General features: G+C 42.0%; 1 protein-coding gene across 18 annotated transcripts in view; it reads left to right on the plus strand.

The window, feature by feature from the left end:
- Window positions 1-19910, plus strand: part of myo18ab (myosin XVIIIA b) — a 291739-nt gene that overhangs the window by 163688 nt on the left and 108141 nt on the right. For all 18 annotated transcript variants that reach the window (XM_087977357.1, XM_087977358.1, XM_043718437.2 and 15 more), the window contains one exon: window positions 14412-14477. In XM_087977357.1, coding sequence (XP_087833483.1) covers window positions 14412-14477 — 66 coding nt within the window. The remainder of the gene's footprint in view (window positions 1-14411; window positions 14478-19910) is intronic.

A 19910-nucleotide genomic window follows, 5' to 3' on the forward strand; every position in this document is an offset into this window, starting at 1 on the left:
ATTTTTGATTCAGCATGTTCTGTTAGTTTTAACCTTGCCATTTTTATTGAAGATGTATACAAAATAACTCCATGGAGGCTGGTATCCTGTCACCAAATTTTATTTACCCATGCAAAGTACATGTCACTGACCCAGCCAGCATAGAGCTGGCTCTAAGAGTGAACAGAACCCTTAATGCTCCTGTTTAAATCTATCAACCTGGATTCCCTAATTGGACCCAGTTAACAGACTCAATCAGGGAAATCGTGTTCAATGAGACCCAGCTGGCTGACCTCATTTCAATCACTACATCCCTTCCCCTCTAAGTCCTGGGATGTAGGCCTGTTCTTTTTCCTGTAGCTTCTCTTGGGGCGTTTTTGCACCAGGTCTTGTTCCTCTGATTCTGCCTTGGATACTGGCGGCGTATACTGGACCGTAGCCTACCTCTTGCACCTGGAGCATCTCTGAAGACATTCATCATCGTCAGACAGTAAGGGCGACATTTGCCATCTCCGTCTCCTCTTCGGAGATTTCTTCAACTCTAGGTGGAAGGGGAGAACTCATGGATTCTGAGTGTCTTGGCAGGTAGTCTGAGCTGGGTATATTTTGTTCCTAGCTGGAAATGTGTTGCTGGAAAAGCGCAGCAGGTCAGGCAGCATCCAGGGAACAGGAGAATCGACGTTTCGGGCATAAACCCTTCTTCAGGAATTTGTTCCTATCCCATTTGTGAGGTTGCAGCTTTCATGTATGCACATGCTTGTTCAGAATCACCTTTCCTTCCCCAACTTTTGTATGTCACAGAACCTGACCTCACGTCAACCATGCCTGTAAGCATGCAGGGCCATTACCGTGGTTTAACACCAAATTTTGTCCCCTGAAGTAAACTGCCCCTCGGAGAGAAGTCTTGTGCGAGTCTTCTCCCATTAGCAATCCTGTTGGAGCTGTCTCTGGACTTGTGTGGGAGTCTCTGATGTTGTCCGATAATCAAACAGGAATTTTGATAGTTTGGTGTCGAATGAAGCTTTAGGCTGTTTTTTTTTTAAAGCTTATCTTCAAAGTTTGGACTGATCTTCCTGCCAGACCACTGAGTGATGAATGGTATGGAGCCGACCTTACTTGCTGAATTCGATTTTAGAAATACTGAAATTCTCGGCTGGTAAAAGATGGCGCATTATCTGTGTATTCTAAAGGATGCTCGCAACTTTTCAGTCATCTCAGTGTTTGATGGATGAGTTCTATGCATGTCCAACCGCTTTGAATGGGCTTTCACAATGACTAAAAACATAGAACCTACTAAACTACCGACATACTCAATGTATAACCAAGTCCAGGGTTTACCCTGCCATTCCCACAAATGTGGGCAGCTGTTAATGGTAGGTTTGGTCCTTGTTGGCACCCTTTGGCCCTGCCCCACTGACGCGACTATGTTGAAATCCAATCCTGGCCACCAGGCACAACTTCTCACCAACATCTTCATTTTGGAAACCCCTGGTGGTGTTCAGCCAGTATCTGATGGTGACCTTTGCTCGGGACAATTACACTTGCTCATCAAAATAATATGCTATCCTCTATGATGATCTGATCTTGCTGGGTCCGGAAGAGTTTCAATTCTAGTTGTGATGGCCCTTTTGTTTCTCCCATTACCACCAGCTGGTCTAGTTTTGCCATGACCGGATCCTTTTGTGTCCAAGGTCTGACATTGTCAGCATTGACCAGAAGGATGTCCAGAAAGTTAAAAATCGAATGGACTCTTTCAGTAGCTGCAATAGGAGGCAGCTCAAGGCATCCGCATTAGTCATTGGTCTCCTGGACGGTTTTCCAACTTGTAATTGTACACACTCAGAATGTTAAACTAGGAAGTTGGGAGGAAGGGAAAGGTAAAACTCCTAAGAAGTATTATTACCAATGGGAAGCAAACCTGCAGGTTAACAACTATGGGGTTGTATTCTGCATTGAAAAAAATATGAAAAAATGAATTGAGTGTAGAACTCAGGAGAGGCTGTTGAAGTCTCCAGCACACAAAATAGGATAATGTTTGGAAAGGTTAGGAATAAATAAATAACACTGAGAAGGGGGGGGCAGTCAATACAGGAGTGAAGGTGTTGTATCTGAATGTACGCAGTATAAGAAATAAGGTAAATGAACTGGTTGTGCAGATCAAAATTGGCAGGTATGATATGGTGGGCATCACAAAGACATGGCTGCAAGGCGATCAGGACCGGGAACAAAATATCCAAGGATATATGTCCTATCGAAAAGACAAGCAGCTGGGCAGAGGAGGTGGGGTTGCCTTTTTGGGGAAAAATGTAATTCAATCTGTAGCAATAAATGAAGTAGGGGCAGATAATGTAGAATCTGTGTGGGTGGAGTTGCGGAACCACAAAGATTGGAAAAAAAACATAATGGGAGTTACCTACAGGCCTCAAAACAGTAGTTACGATTTGGCACATGAGATACACCAAGATATAGAAAAGACTTGTAATAGAGGTAAGGTTACAGTGGTCATGGAGATTTCAATATGCAAGTGGACTTGGAAAATCAGGCTGGTAGTGGATTGCAAGAAAAGGAATTTGTGGAATGTCTACAAGATGGCTTTTTGGAGCAGCTTGTGGTAGAGTCCACTAGGGAAGGGGCAGTTCTAGATTTCAATGTTGTGCAATGAGGCAGACTTGATAAGGGAGCTTAAGGTGAAGGAACCCTTGGGAGGCAATGCCAATAATTTCATAGAATTTACTCTGCAGTTTGAGAGGGAGAAAGTGTAATCATATGGAACTGTATTACAGTTGAATAAAGACAACCACAAAGGCATGAGGGAGGAGCTGACCAGAACTAACTGGGAGAGGAGTCTAGTAGGAAAGACACTGGAACCGCAGGAGTTTCTGGGAATAATTTGGGAGACACAGTACAAAATCATCCAGAGGAAAAAGAAGCATACCAAAGGGAAGATAAGGCAACCATGGCTGACCAGGAAAGTCAGGGACAGCATAAAGGAAAAAGGGAAAGCATGTAATTTGGTGAAGGGCAGTGGGAAGCCAAAGGATGAGGAAACCTTCAAAGACCAACCGAGCACAACAAAGAAATAAGTAAGGAGGGAAAAGATTAAGTATAAAGGTAAGCTAGCCAGTAATTTCAGGGAAGATTGCAAGAGTTTCTTCAGACGTACAAAGGGCAAAAGGCAGAAGTGATATTGGACTGCTGGAGAGCTGGTAATGGGGAACAAAGAAATAGCTGAGGAACTGAATGAGTACTCTGCATCGGTCTTCACAGTGGAAGACAAGACTAAAATACCAAAAATTCAAGAGAATTGGGGGCCAGAAATGAGTATAGTGACCATCACCAAGGAGAAGGTGAAAAAACTGAAAGGTCTGAAAGTGTCTAAATCACCTGGACCAGATGGACTACACCCTTGAGTTCTGAAGGCGATAGCTGAAGAGATGGTGGAGCTTTTGGTAGTGATCTTTCTGGTATCACTGGAGTTAGAGAGATTCCCAGAGGACTGGAAAATTGCTAATGTAATCCCCCTGTTTAAGAAAGGAGTAAGGCAAAAGGTGGGGAATTATAGGCCGATTAGCCTGACCTCAGTTGCTGGTAAGATTTTGGTGTCCATTGTGAAGGATAAGATTTCTGAATACTTGGAAGTGCATGGGAAAATAGGGCAAAGTCAGCATGGTTTCATCAAAAGGAGGTCATACCAGACAAATCTGTTAGAATCCTTTGAGATGACGAGCAGGTTAGACCAAGGCGAGCCAAGGGATGTTATTTATCTCCTTTCCCAGAAGCCTTTGTTAAGGTGCCACACAGGAGGCTTCTAAGTAAGATGAGGGCCCATGGTGTTAGAGGCAAGGTACTAGCATGGATAGAAGATTGGCTGTCTGGTAGAAGGCAGAGACTGGGGATAGGTGGATCGTTCTCAGGATGGAAGGCAGTGACTAATGGTGTTCCACAATGGTCAGTGTTGGGACCACAAGTTTTCACTTTATGCATTAATGATCTGGATGAAGGAATTGAGGGCTTTCTGGCAAATTTTGCAGATGTTACAAAAATAGGTGGATGGGTAGATAGTATTGAGGAGGCAGGCAGGCTGCAGAAGGATTTGAGGAGAAAGTGAGGTCTGCAGATGCTGGAGATCAGAGCTAAAAATGTGTTGCTGGAAAAGTGCAACAGGTCAGGCAGCATCCAAGGAACAGGAGAATCGACGTTTCGGGCATAAGCCCGTCTTCAGGAATGAGGAAAGTGTGCTTTCCTCATTCCTGAAGAAGGCCTTATGCCGAAACGTCGATTCTCCTGTTCCTTGGATGCTGCCTGACCTGCGCTTTTCCAGCAACACATTTTCAGCTCTGCAGAAGGATTTGGACAGGTTAGGAGAGTGGGCTAAAAAATGGCATATGAAATGCAATGTGGGAAATATTGGTAGGAAGAATAAAGGCATGGACTATTTTCTAAATTAGAAAATTCAGAAATCTGGAGTACAAAGGGACTTGGGAGTCCTAACCAGGATTTTCTTAAGGTAAACTTGCAGGTTGAGTTGATAGTTAGGAATGCAAATAAAATGTTGCCATTCATCTCGAAAGGGCTAGAATATAAAAGCAGGGATGTACATCTGACGCTTTATAAGAGTCTGGTCAGACTACATTCAGAGTATTGTGAGCAAATTTGGGTCCCATACTTCAGGAAGGATGTATTGGCCTGGAGCAGATTCAGAGGAGGTTCACGAGAATGATCCCAGGAATGAAAGAGTTGACATAAAAGAAACATTTGTGGACCCTGGGACTATACTTAATGGAGTTAAGAAGGATGAGGGGGGTATCTGATTGAAACTTTCAGAATGGCCTGGACAAAGTGGACATTGGGAGGTTTTCCGTTAGCAAGACAGACTAGGACCCTTAGAGGGTAGAGCCTTAGAATAAAGGGAAGACCATTTAGAACAAAGATAAGGAGAAACTTCTCAGTCAGAGAGTGGTGAATCTGTGGAATTCATTGCCACAGAGGGCTGTGGAGGCCAGGTCATTGATCATACTTAACAGAGATAGATAATTTCTTGATTGTCAAGGGAATCAAGGTTGCAGGGAGAAAGTGGGAAAATGGCGTTGAGAAATGTATCCACCATTGTCAAATGATGGAGCAGACTTGATGGGCTGAATGGCCTAATTTCTGCTCTTATCGTTATACGGTCCCACCGCTGAATTCGGCCTGAAGCTATGGACAGCCCAACCCTTTAAGTAGCCATAGCAGGGGTTTCTGGTCTGTTACAATTACAAATTTATGACCATACAGGGGTTGGTGAAATGTTCTCACCAACCAAAGATGCCCACCAAACTTCTCTATCTGGGCATATCTCCTTTTTGGCATCAGCCAAAGTCTGGGAAGCATACAATATCAGGTGTTGCTCTCCACTGGACCATCAGTGAGCCAACAATACCCTGATGTCGTATAGGGAGGCATCGCATGTCACCATCACATGTCGTTTAGAATCTAGTTGCCAGCACCTTAGACGACGAAAGCTTTTTCACTTCACTAAAGGCTACATGTTGGCTACAAGACCATTTCCAAGACTGACCCTTTTCCAATAGCAAATTTAAGGGTCCCAGGATGGAGGGCAGGTTACATATGAATTTTCTGCAATAATTCACCAATCCAAGGAAAGACCGTAGTTCCGGTACAGACTTGGAAACCGGCACACCCTTGCTTATCCTCACTATATCTGTGCAAGGGTATAACACAGTTTTGTCGATTCTGTAGCCCAAGTAGGTGACTTGGGATGCTTGGTCTACAGATTTTTTCCCTCCTAAGGCCTTGGAGAAATGTTTAAGCACTGTGTCCAAGTTCTCTAAATGCTCTTTGTTGGTCTTTGCAGTTATTAGCTTGTCATCCAGATAAATGGTGACCTGGGGTAAAACTTGTGAAATGTTCTGTATTGTCCACTGGAAAATGGCACAGGCTGATAACCCATAACTAACTCTTGCATATTGGTACAGACACTTATGGGTATTAATTATAGCATATTTCTGGGAATCCTCATTTAACCTCCATTGCATGTACTCATGGCTCATGTCCAGCTTCATGAAGAACAGATCCCTGACAGTTTTTTGTATAAGCCCTCTATGTGAGGGATTGAATATTTATCCAGCTGTGAAAAGCTGTTCACTGTTTGAAATCCCCACAAAGGCGAACTGACCTGTCGGGCTTCACAGTTGGTGCAACCAGTGCTGCCCATTTCAGAAACTGGACTGCTTTTCAGCCTTCTGCTTTCTGCCTTTACTTTTGCACACAAGGCAAGTAGTACTGGGCGGGACTTGCAAAATTGTGGAATTGCTTCTTGGTTAACATGTAAGGTGCCTTTGGCCCCTTTAATAGTCCCTTGATCTCCCTTAGAAACTTATGATGTTTAGTTAGGACTTTACTCAGGCAGCTATTTCTTAATTGAAAAATGTTGAGCCAATCAAGCTGAATCTTTCTCAATCAATTTTGGCCCATGAGCCAAAGTTGTGCCCTTAATCTGTAGGGGCTCTCTGTAGGTTCTCAGTCTGGCCGACGTCTTACACAAACTTAAGGGTTCGAGTCTAGGGGGAGTTTTGGTGAAGACTGGTTTGGTAATCACTGACAGAGCTGTACCGGTATCGACATCCATTAGAACTGGGTAACCATTTAAATAGAGATTTATTTTGATTGGTTCTGATGTTGATGTTGCTAAGCAATCTAACTGTTCCAAACCAGCTATAGGTGGACTTTTCAGGGTGTGTACTGTCCTGGATACTGGCCTGCAAGTTCTCTTACTCAATTCAGGGCTAGTGGGACTCTTGTCTCAAATCCACACGCCAGCAGTCAGTACAATGTATCCTTGAGAAAATTTTAACCTTTTGGTCGAGGCTTGCTTTGTTTTGGGGTTTTGTTGTGGGTTGACCTAGGCTCCCTCTGTTCAGGATATGTCCTGAGTGAGTCTATGCAATTGGGTTCAGCCAAATGGTGTTCCCCAAACTGTTAGCCTGGCAAGGGTGTCCACTTCCATTGGCATACCCTGTCACTCGTAAGCTGCACTTGTCATATTTTTTAATGACAAAGCTAGTTGTAGTGCCTGTTTTGAAGTCCAATTGGGCTTCAGCTATTAGGTGTGTTTGCATGGTCACATCTGAAATCCTACATACCAAATGGCGTCTCACCATCTCCTTAAGGGTTAAACCAAAATCACATGCCTCTGCCAATCATCTTCATCTCATCAAGAATCCAGATGCGGATTCTCCTAGATCTTGAAACTGTCAAGTAACACTGATTGCATCTAAGAATTAGAGGAGGCTTGGGTTCATAATATTCCTTAACTCAATGTATCAACTGTTGAAAGGTTTTAGTATCTGGTGCCTCCAGGAAAGTTAGGCTCCTAATAACCGAAAACGCTGCGGGTCCACATGCCGTCAGGAGAATTACTTTTGCTTTTCATCTGCCCCAATATCATTTGCCTAGAAAAATACCCCATTCTTTCCACATGCTTCAACAGCAGGATCAAGTTTCCCAAACAGCGACATGATGTCAGAAATGCTTACTCCAATTCAGAGGCAACTGTTACGAGCAAATCTCTTCGGAGCATATATTTCTCTCATTGCCAGTGAAATAACTCTGCAAAGGCCGGTATCCCATTACCAAGTCGCCCTTTATTTAGATGTGCTGTGATGATAATGCTCCCCTAACAAGGTTATGCTGAGGTCATAAAAGCAGCGATTCCAAAATGTCTACGTTTGAGGGCTTTTAGGGCCAATTTTATTATAGCTAATAGATACTGTCTCAGGAAAAAAGACTTTCAAGGTTTAAAAAAAAAACACTTGTCAGCATTGTTTTGTGCGTGGGAAATCATATCTCACGAACATGATTGAGTTTTTTTGAAGAAATAACAGAGGATTGTTGAGGGCATTGATTGATGAGGTGGACGTGATCTATATGGACTGCGAGTGAGATATTCAACAAGGTTCCAAGTGGTAGACTGGTTAACAAGGTTAGATCTCATCGAAGACAGTGAATGCTAGCCATTTGGTCCAGAACTGGCTTGAAGGTAGAAGACAGAGGGTGGTGGTGGAAGATTGCTTTTCTGACTTGGAGACCTGTGACCATTGGTGTGCCACAAGGATTGATGCTGGGTCCACCGTTTTTCATTTTCATAAATGATTTGGATGTGAACGTAGGAAGTATGGTTAGTAAGTTTGCAGATGACACCAAAATTGGAGGTGTAGTAGACAGCGAAGAAAATTACCTCAGAGTATAATGGGGTCTTGATCTGATCGGCCAATGGGCTGAGGAGTTTAATTCAGATAAATGTGAGGTGCTGAATTTTGGAAAGGCAAATCAGAGCAGGACTTACCATTAGTTTAAGGTCCTAGAGAGTGTTGCTGAACAAAGAGACCTTGGGGTGCAGGTTCATAGTTCCTTGCAAGTGGAGATAGAACATAGAACATAGAAGAATACAGCGCAGTACAGGCCCTTCGGCCCTCGTTGCACCGATCCAAGCCCACCTAACCTACACTAGCCCACTATCCTCCATATGCCTATCCAATGCCCGCTTAAATGCCCATAATGAGGGAGAGTCCACCACTGCTACTGGCAGGGCATTCCATGAACTCTCAACTCGCTGAGTAAAGAACCTACCCCTAACATCTGTCCTATACCTACCCCCCCTTAATTTAAAGCTATGTCCCCTTGTAATAGCTGACTCCATACGTGGAAAAAGGTTCTCATGGTCAACCCTATCTAAACCCCTAATCATCTTATACACCTCAATCAAGTCACCCCTAAATCTTCTTTTCTCCAATGAAAACAACCCCAAGTGCCTCAGCCTTTCCTCATACGATCTTTCTACCATACCAGGCAACATCCTGGTAAACCTCCTCTGCACCCGTTCCAGTGCCTCCACATCCTTCCTATAGTATGGCGACCAAAACTGCACACAATACTCCAGATGCGGCCGCACCAGAGTCTTATACAACTGCAACATGACCTCAATACTCCGGAACTCAATTCCTCTACCAATAAAAGCCAGTACGCCATATGCCTTCTTCACCGCACTATTTACCTGGGTGGCAACTTTCAAAGATTTGTGTACATGGACACCAAGATCCCTCTGCTCATCCACACTACCAAGTATCCGACCATTAGCCCAGTACCCCATCTTTTTATTACTCTTACCAAAGTGAATCACCTCACACTTAGCTACATTGAACTCCATTTGCCACCTTTCTGCCCAGTTCTGCAGCTTATCTATATCCCGCTGTAACCTGCCACATCCTTCCTCACTGTCTACAACTCCTCCGACTTTCGTATCATCCGCAAACTTGCTCACCCAACCTTCTAACCCCTCCTCCAGGTCATTTATAAAAATGACAAACAGCAATGGTCCCAAAACAGATCCTTGCGGAACACCGCTAGTGACGGCACTCCAAGATGAACCTTTGCCACCAACTACTACCCTCTGTCTTCTTCCAGCCAGCCAACTCCTAATCCAAACCTCCAACTCACCCTCAATGCCATACTTCCGTATTTTTTGCAGTAGTCTACCATGGGGAACCTTATCAAACGCCTTACTAAAATCCATATACACCACATCTACCGCTTTACCCTCGTCCACCTCCTTAGTCACCTTCTCAAAGAATTCAATAAGGTTTGTGAGGCACGACCTGCCCTTCACAAAACCATGCTGACTATCCTTGATCACATTATTCCTATCCAGATGTTCATAAATCCTATCCCTTACAATTCTCTCTAAGACTTTGCCCACAACAGAAGTGAGACTCACCGGCCTATAGTTACTAGGGTTATCCCTACTCCCCTTCTTGAACAAGGGAACCACATTTGCTAGCCTCCAATCTTCTGGCACTACTCCTGTAGACAACGAGGACATAAAAATCAAGGCCAATGGCTCTGCAATCTCCTCCCTTGCTTCCCAGAGAATCCTAGGATAAATGCCATCAGGCCCAGGGGACTTATCTATTTTCACCCTTTCCAGAATTTCCAACACCTCTTCTCTACATACCTCAAAGTCATCCATTCTACTTAATTGTGACTCAATACTCACATTGACAACAATGTCCTGTTCCTGATTGAATACTGACAAAAAGTATTCATTCAGTGTCTCCCCAATCTCTTCAGCCTCCACACGCAACTTCCCACTACTATCCTTGACTGGACCTATTCCTACCCTAGTCATTCTTTTATTCCTAAAATACCTATAGAAAGCCTTTGGGTTTTCCCTAATCCTACCAACTAAGGACTTTTCATGTCCCCTCCTTGCTGCTCTTAGCTCTCTCTTCAGATCCTTCCTGGCTACCTTATAACACTCAATCGCCCCAATTGAACCTTCATGCCTCATCTTTACATAGGCCGTCCTCTTCCCTTTAACAAGGGATTCCAATTCCTTATTAAACCACGGCTCCCTCACACGACCCTTTCCTCCCTGCCTGACGGGTACATACTTATCAAGGACATTCAATAGTTGCTCCTTGAACAAGCTCCACATATCAATTACACCCTTGCCTTGAAGCTTACTTTTCCAGGCCACACATCCTAAGTCATGCCTCACAGCATCATAATTTCCCTGCCCCCAGCTATAACTCTTGCCCTGTAGTGCACACTTATCCCTCTCCATCACTAGAGTAAAAGTCACCGAATTGTGGTCACTGTCCCCAAAGTGCTCACCTACCTCTAATTCTAACACCTGGCCTGGTTCATTACCCAGAACCAAATCCAGTATGGCCTCACCTCTTGTTGGCCTATCTACATATTGTGTCATGAAACCCTCCTGCACACATTGAACAAATACTGACCCATCTAACGAACTTGAGCTATAGCTTTCCCAATCAATATCAGGAAAGTTAAAGTCCCCCATAACAACCACCCTATTACTTTCACTCTTCTCTTGAATCATCCTCGCAATCCTTTCTTCTACGTTTCTAGGACTGTTAGGAGGCCTGTAAAAAACTCCTAACAGGGTGAGCTCACCTTTCCTATTCCTAACCTCAGCTCAAACTACCTCAGATGGCGAGTCTTCATCCATCGTCCTTTCCACAGCTGTAATACTATCTTTGACAAGCAATGCCACACCTCCCCCTCTTTTACCCCCACCTCTGACCCTACTAAAACATTTAAACCCTGGAACCTGCAACAGCCAATCCTGTCCCTGTTCTACCCATGTCTCCGTAATAGTCACAACATCGAAGTCCCAGGTACCAGCCCACGCTGCAAGTTTACCTACCTTATTCCGTATACTTCTTGCATTGAAGTATACACACTTCAAACCACTTTCCTGTTTACAGGCACCCTCCTTTGAAATTGATGCCATGTTCCTGACCTCCCTACACTCCAGGTCCTGCACCCTAAAGCTACAGTCTGGGTTCCCATGCCCCTAGTATAGGAATTAGGAGGTCATGTTGTGGCTGTAAAGGACGTTGGTTAGGCAACTTTTGGAATATTGTGTATAATTCTGGTCTCCTTCCTATCAAGAAGGATGTTGTGAAACTTGAAAGAGTTCAGAAAAGATTTAAAAGGATGTTGCCAGGGTTGGAGGATTTGAACTACAGGGAGAGGCTGAATAGGCTGGGGCTGTTTTCCCTGGAGCGTTGGAGGCTGAGGGGTGACTTTATAGATGTTTATCAAATCATGAGGGGCATGGGTAGGGTAAATAGATGAGGTTTTCTTCCCTGGGGTGGGGTGTCCAGAAGTAGAGGGCATAGGTTTAGGGCGAGAGGGGAAAATTTTAAAAGGGACCTAAAGGGCAACTTTTTCACACACAGGGTAGTGTGCGTATGGAATGAGCTGTCAGAGGAAGGCATCTGGATGGGTATATGAATAGAAAGGGTTTGGAGGAATGTGGGACAAGTGCTGGCAAATGGGACTAGATTAGGTTAGGATGGCTCATCGACATGGACGAATTGAACTGAAGGGTCTGTTTCTGTGCTGTACACCTGTGACTGTGACAATGAAAGGGGATTGACCAGTTCTCCCAGCTGAGCTTTTCATTGGTTTGGTTTTTTTATAGGAGTCTGTCTGTTCACTGAAAGCAGTCAGTTTGGGGCTGCTGGTCCAAGAAACAGCTACATGGAAGAAGGTGTTCAGTGCTGAATGGCTGTCACTCTCGCGTGTTCTCGCTCCCGCTCACGTGCACGTGCTCTATCACTCTCTCATAACACCCTGCGTTTGATTTGATTTTTATTTTGTGCCAAGAAGTGTTTTGGGGATTTGTTGCAGGAATTTGGAACAGCATCATTAGTCTGTTGGGTTTTTGGATAACTTAAGTTATTCTGATTTCTGTTCTCTTTTGTTTGTTTTATTTGGTAATCTTGTAAATAAATTATTTTTTATTTAAAACTAAGTGGTTGGACCATCTACATCACTCCTGGAATATCCACTGTACACCTGCTTGATACAATTGCCAAAGTTAGAGTCCAGGCTACTTTGTTGAAATGTTTTAAGGGGGTCTGGCCTGGTTTATTAAGTGCATAGTACAAGTCTCTGACCCAGCTAGCACAGAGCTGATTCCTGGACTGAAAGAGCCCCTGACATTCATGTTTATATCTGTCCACCAGGGCTGTCTGAACCAAGTTAACAGCCCTAAACAGGGAAATCGTATTCTTTGAGATCCACCTAGCTGACCTCATTCCAATCACGACAGTGTACTGCTGAGTAACACAAAACATAATTAGTTGAAAGTATGTAAAAGGGCTGGATCCACCTATCTCAAAGCATTGTTATTTAGAGTTATAGGAGAAAGTGAGGACTGCAGATGCTCGAGAATAGAGCTGAAAATGTGTTGCTGGAAAAGTGCAGCAGGTCAGGCAGCATCCAAGGAGCAGAAGAAGGGCTCCTGAACTTTCTGAAGAAGGGCTCATGCCCGAAATGTCGATTCTGCTCCTATTTAGAGTTGTAGCCAATCTGTCAGTAATTAGTTAAGAAAATAAAAATTGAAGCATGATATTGATTAGTTTCAAATCCATTTCTTAAAAGAAAATTATAGTAGCATTGAATATTCTACCAAAACTATCTCTATCATATCATTTTCCAGTATTAAACGACAATTATTTGAATAAGTAAAGTTTCTACTTTGTGATTTTAATATGCAAAGAAAGTTGTAGCACTGTCTAGATTACTTCTACCCTCCACAATAGCAAAATTACACAGGTAGGGACTGCTGTTAATCTCTTACTTCATGGAATAGAACTTCAGGCTACAACTGGAGCAGTTTAGATATGACATTTTGTTTGTTTCCTCCTGACCCAAAATAAACTGAATGGCTATGGACCTCAAATTGTACAAGTTAATTTTGCTTATTGTCACAGGAACACACAAATCGTGTTACTTGACCCGAGGGAAAAAATGTTCAATGTTGTAAACTAATGGTTTTAAACACCATTTTAGATAAACAATTGAAAATTGATTCTTCTGGATAAACAAGAAAATCAAACTGTCTCTAGTTACTCACTGACCATATTTTTAAACTATATTCTGTAGGAGAAGAGGATTACATCACAGTTATGTTTGATATAAAAATATTCAGAAATTGAATATCTCACCATTTTTCAAGTAAAAGCACAATTGTTGGAAGGTTAAATGATGATGCAAGGATTGACCACCACCTCATTGATATGGTGGAGTATTTACTGAAATGTTAATTCGAGGGCTATTTGATTTTAAACTACAGACACATTGTAATAGTGAAAAATGATACACAAAAGGCATTTTCCATATAAGGCAGTACATGTTGTGTAGTGAATTTATCACTGTGGCAACGAACAAACACAAAAGTCTCTTCAGTATGCAGTGTTTGGAGCCTGGCTTTAAAAGTATAGCATTGTAAAACCATCACAAACAACTTAGTAGAGGCAAACTTAGTGTTGCGATCAAGAGATTCCAGCATTCTTACTATTTGATTATCCGTGGTGCCATTAGAGTTGAAGTGTTTTAACTGTAAGCTTAAGTTTAACTTTATTTTTAACAGTAGTGGAGAATTAACCTCTTAGTTTTTTTTGAAAAATGTATTTGTGTGTGGGCTATTTAAAATGATTAAGTAACAGAAATATGATTTTACTTACTGAAATTAGTTCTGATGTCTACATTCCAGCCTTTTTGTTTCGGGTATGCAGAGATGTGGGTAACATAGTTAAATGAAACTAAGCCTCCATGAGAATAGTACATAAAGTAATCCATACTCAATGCATTTCCAAAGTCCTACCTTTGGAGGAGGCTTGCTGCATGATCTGATTTAAACAAACAATCAAGAATACTCCAACACGAGATTATATTTTGAAACCAAGTGTTTTACTCATTGAAACCTGACAGTAAATATCTTAACTGGAAATTCCAATCTTTATGGGCAATGTACATCACATGAAAAAGATAAATTTGTTTTTAAAAAATGATGACATTTACATTTGAGACTCATAATGTTTCTTTTTCACTTGTAGGCAGTGGAAGAACTTCTGGAGTCATTGGATTTGGAGAAAAGCAGTTACCACATAGGCCTTAGTCGGGTAAATAATATGATTTCAAAAATGTTTGGACAGACAAAATAGATAAGTACCACAGGTATTTATATTACTATTTTGTCTCACAGGAACAGGGAATTAGTGTGATTTCTTAACTTCTATCTTGCTAAATAAACATAGTCAGAATTTCATTGTTAGCAAAATAAATGGTATTATTGGATGCATGGATTAAAAACTGAAACAAAAACAGAACCTATTAGAAATATGCAATGAGTATATTGCTGTCCAAAGGAAAAATAACAATCTGTGAGACATCCATGTAATATTAACATGCAATTTTCCTGTCTCTTCAGAAGTTGACAGATAGTACTGAGTTGATTTACCATAAATGTTTAAAGTTAGTTGGCCAGATTTGGTAATTTCTAAATTAGAGTGTTCAGCTAATAGTTTTGATATTGCTGAGAATCCAATTCTTTGCTTCCAAAAGCAAGTTGTTATCGTTTAAATGACTTTGAAGTTGGTATTATGAGCATTGTTGGTTAATATTGTAGGTTAATCAAAGGATTTAAAAGAATTTGGCTCATAGTAGCAGCAGATATTGGAGATTCCTTGTTTATGGTTTGTGGAACAAAGTGTTCCCTGGCCAACATCTGTCTCGGGCTTGCTACAGTGCTGTAGTGGAGCTCAGAGCAAGTTGGAAGAACAACACCTCATCATCTTCTTGGGAACCTTGCAACTTTCAATAATTTTAGGGCCTGAGCGCCGCCTTGCATGTCCTTACCCTAACCATCAGATACTAGGCCTTGTCATCACATGGGCTGCCACCACAAACTACTCGTTATCTGCCACAACAGCTATTTATTCTCCCAGGCTGATCTTTACACATTCTGCCTCACTGGTTCACTCTCTCTCCCCTCTGTCTGTCTGTATGTCTCTGTCTGTCTGGGTCTCTTCGCCTTCTCTCCACCCCCCAATGTCCCTTCTATAACATATATATCAACTTGTTCCTAGCTAAAATCAGTTCTGCAGATTGGGTCACTAGACCCGAAACTTTAACTCTGCTTTCTGTCCACAGATGCTCCCAGACCTGCTGAGCTTTTTCCTGTAATTTGATTTTGTTTCACATCTATTTAAAGCAGTGTCAAGTAAGTCTAGTCTGGCTTGTTGCACATGACACTTCACTGCTCAATCGTGCTGACGGTGCTTTCCTTCTTATTGTCCTTGTTTTCTCCTAATTTTGGTGCAAAAGTGAGGTACCCTTATATTTATGCTCAACCTCAGTGAGGGGTTGTGTAATTGAATCAGCAACCATAATTGCAGAGAGTAGCCTTTGCTTCACAGAGCTGTCCTCGAAAGGTATTTGGTCCTTTCCATGAAGCATAAACCTGAAAGTGATCCAGGCTGTAGACATAAAGGCAGCTTCATTTAGCACAGATCTTGAAGATGTGGTACCAATGATCACTGATGACTTGCATGTTTGCTTAATGGAAGCCGTTTCTATTGTTGAAGTTTGCCGTATTATAATACAACACACATTGTGTGTTTACTCCCTGCATCTGGGATAATCCAGCTTTATTGATTAAGCCTTCTGTGTTGGCTGCAACACTGATCTTGTCATGGGGAAATGTGATGAATTGGTGTGATCTAGCAAAAATTGCATCAATAACAGTCTTGATACATTTGTTTGTTGAGGATTGAGAGATCCCACACAGCAGACACTTTCATAACAGCTGTCAATTTGATGGTCACAGGGATAGGAGGGTAGCTCACTGCTTCAGTTCACAAATCCAGCTCCATTGGATGACCTAGTTGTGTGAGGGTGTCCTGAAATATACTCAGTCAATGTATCAATGCTCCTCACACACGGAGGAAATGACATTGAGGGCAGTATAGGCGGTCCAAGCTCTTATCTCCGACAGATCCTGAAGGGACCTTCAGGTAGAGGCTGTTCCAACAGCTGCTGGAGATTGTTGCTGGTCTGGGAATGTCTGGTGCATTTGTTCCTCCTTGATTTTTTTTTCCCCTGTCTTCATTGCACAGTGATGATGACCCCTTGCCATGGCTGAATCCATTGGTCATGTTTCCATTTTAGGGGTGGAGAGTGGAGGAGAAAGTATCAGAAACAGAGCAAGTCCTCTGCTAGTCAAATAATCTGGGAATCCTACCAATTTTAACTAGCTTTGGATCCTTACCTAGCATCCTCTTAAGATCTTGCCTGCCTGAGACTTATGTTATGCTGACCATGTGCTGAAATAAACTGTAACTTGTGTAAAACTTCCCAATGCTCCTTGCTTCATTATTGTTGGCCTGACAGGTGGTTATATTTGCATGGTTACATTTTCTAGATTGTCTAACTTGTCGTGACTCTCCTCAGGCTTGCTCAGCCCTTTGGTTGCTACTCTAGCTATGGCATTCAATCATAAGTCCAATAGGAATTAGGAACTGAACAACCACCAATACACAGGAAGCAGTTCTAATCTGGGGCAGAAGTCCATCCTAATACCCTAGTCCCAAACTGACTACCATTAGTCTGAATTTTCCATTTGACTTGCACATTTTCTTCCAGTTATTTGACTTCTTGTTGGCTTCACTGATACTGCTTCATTTCAGCTTGGTCCTCTCTCCTCATCTCTCATTCTAGAAGTTTTGGGATTTGTTTCCCCTCAGGAACCTGGTATTTTAGGATTGGCAGTTAAATTCATCAGATCCCTATGTGATGGCCAGGTGTTAGTTATCACCAAATGCCCAATTGTCATTGGGGCCTGACATGGAAGCAGAAACTAGAGTTGATCACTGCTCAGTGGATATTACTGTACTGATTTTGTAGCTTACTGGTGGTCATACAGTATTTCTGTTCTTCACAATATCCTACAGTACATTAGAATCCAGCTATGCAAATCTTGTTCCCTATCCCAACAAAATGAGGGCAGACAACATTATTCTCTGTAGCCAATCACGAGATGCCTTCAGGAGTGAATCTGACTGGGTCATGTGTTTGAATACTGAAATGTCCTTTGGTGAACTGTTACCTTCCAATATCCCTGTATTAAGTATTCTACGACCATGTTAGTTAAGTTCCATTGGAATTTTAAAATTTCATCAACAAGCACATTATTAATGAAGTGCAAATGTCAGATGTAAGTACCGACTGGCTTAACACAATTATTCCAGCAATTCATTTGTTTCTTAAATTAGAGGTTACAATTGAATAGGTGTCTCTGGCAGGACTGTTGAGCTCCATGCTTCTTTCATTCAGCTCCAAACCATGAACATATTACCTAAAATGTGAACCTTCAGTCAACATTAATATTGATTTGACAAATGGACAATTTGATTAAAACTTGGTGATGATAAGGGTTAAATTATGATAGATAATACTGATCGTAGATATGGCAACTTTAAGTATAAATATATTTACATTGCTATGCCTTGCAGCTTCATAAGACCATAGGAGCAGAAATTAGGCCATTCAGCCCATTGAGTCTGTTCTGCCATTCAATCATGGCTGATAAATTTCTCAATCCTATTCTCCTGCTTTCTCCCCATAACACTTGATCCCCTTGATACTCAAGAACCTCTAAATACACTCAATGACCTGGCCTCCACAGCATTCTGTGGCAATGAATTCCATAGATTCACCACTTACTGGCTGAAGAAGTTTCTCCTTATCTCCATTCTAAATGGTCTTCCCTTTACTCTTCAGGCACTGTCATTCTCCATTCTGAACTACCCTGAGCTACTCCATATTCATGCTGATTGTTAACTGTGACATTTGTGTTCCATTTTTTAAAAAAAACCTATTTTTCTAATCATCCTGTTCAGAGATATTATTGCACTCCTCTTTAACAGGTGGGACTTGAATCAGGGCCGAATGGACCAGGGGTAGGATTCTGTCATTCATCACAAGAACCACTTAAACATTTAGTGTGCCCATTCAAGCACACAGATGTCATAAATGCAAAACTAAATCCATGGTGAATTTTGTTTTCCATCTCACACTCCAGAATAGAGGAAAAGAATTGTTTTAGCACTGTTGCAGATTCAGCAACTGCCTTCACTTGGGAGAAGGAGGGTATAGAATTAAGGAAGAATGACTGTGAGGTTCTTCAGATTGATACACGGAGTGAGGAATTTTTAAAATGGGTTTAAAAGTGGACAAATCCCAGGCAGCTATGGGAGACAAGGGAGGAAATCACAGAAGCTTTGACACAAATTTTGAAAATAATGTGTTAGAATGTTTTCCAGTAACTTAAATTCTCATTTTTGTCATAGCTTCTTCTGGTTGCTGCTCACTTTAATTTAAGCCAACTTAATACAACCTTATTTCACACACGTTCATATTTACCAATTATGAACATACAAACCCAAAGAACTGATGCACAATTTTAAAAAATATATATATTCAACAGTATTGTGCTACTTCCAATGTAAGTTTACTAACCTTTCTCTAACTCCTAACTTTCTACCACCGATTCAGTTATTGATGTGACATGGTTTCTGGGCTTGTTTCCTTAGTCCTATCTAGCTATTAATTATAACATCACCTTATCCACCTTGTTCCATTGCTGGACATCCCATCACATCTTTTGCTTATTTGATAGCTCCCGGGATTTCAACCCTTTTTCACAATCTTCACTATCAATTTCCTTTATTTTAGTCAACCAGGAATTTGGGTATCAACTCCTAGAGCCCCCAGATAAAAGTATTTTCTTCAGACAGCTCAGTAGGTTTCCACTCATCGCTACCTGAAGTTTCTAACTTGTATTTTTATGACCATATTTAGTCCCGACCCCTGCCATATGGGGATTTAGACCTCTGTTGCACAATGGCGCTAATCTACCCCTGCTGATTCTGTCCTATTTATCTGACAATGATTCTGGTAAGACCATAAGGAATAGGAACAGGAGTTGACCATTTGGACCCTTGAGCCTGCTTCGCCATTGCTTAGGATCATGGTAGATCCGACATTCGTCGTGTCTTCTTTCCTTTCATGTAACACTTGATTCCCCTACTGATCAAGAATCTGTGAGCCTTAATTATACACAGTTCCCTGTGGCATGGAGTTCCAAAGACACACAACCCTCCGAGAAAAGAAATTTCCCTTCATCTCAGCCTTAAATTGGGGCCACTTTATTCTAAGACTATGCCCTCTGGTCCTTGACCCTCCCACGAGGGGAAACATCCTGTCAGTATTTCCACAATGAAGCCCCTTAAGAATCCGACCTTAAGCTTTCTTGGCTGTGTTCTATTCCTTGATTCTGACCTGCCTCTCGTGCCATGATTTTGACTGTCTTTGTCACTTCCTACCCCAGTATGATTTGATTGCTCTACCTTGAGTCACCAGGCATTGATATCCCCTTAAATTACTAATTCTGAAACTGCGAGGTAGGCCTGTCTTAACTACTTATAGTGAAATAAAAATTCTCACCCCTTCATTGACCTCCTTGTTACCTCTGCCCGGGAGGTATCTCATCATCA

This window comes from Chiloscyllium plagiosum, unplaced genomic scaffold (assembly GCF_037043375.1).
Source record: "Chiloscyllium plagiosum isolate Xiang-an unplaced genomic scaffold, Cpla_swu_hap1 HiC_scaffold_31, whole genome shotgun sequence".
In the NCBI taxonomy this organism is placed as follows: domain Eukaryota; kingdom Metazoa; phylum Chordata; class Chondrichthyes; order Orectolobiformes; family Hemiscylliidae; genus Chiloscyllium; species Chiloscyllium plagiosum.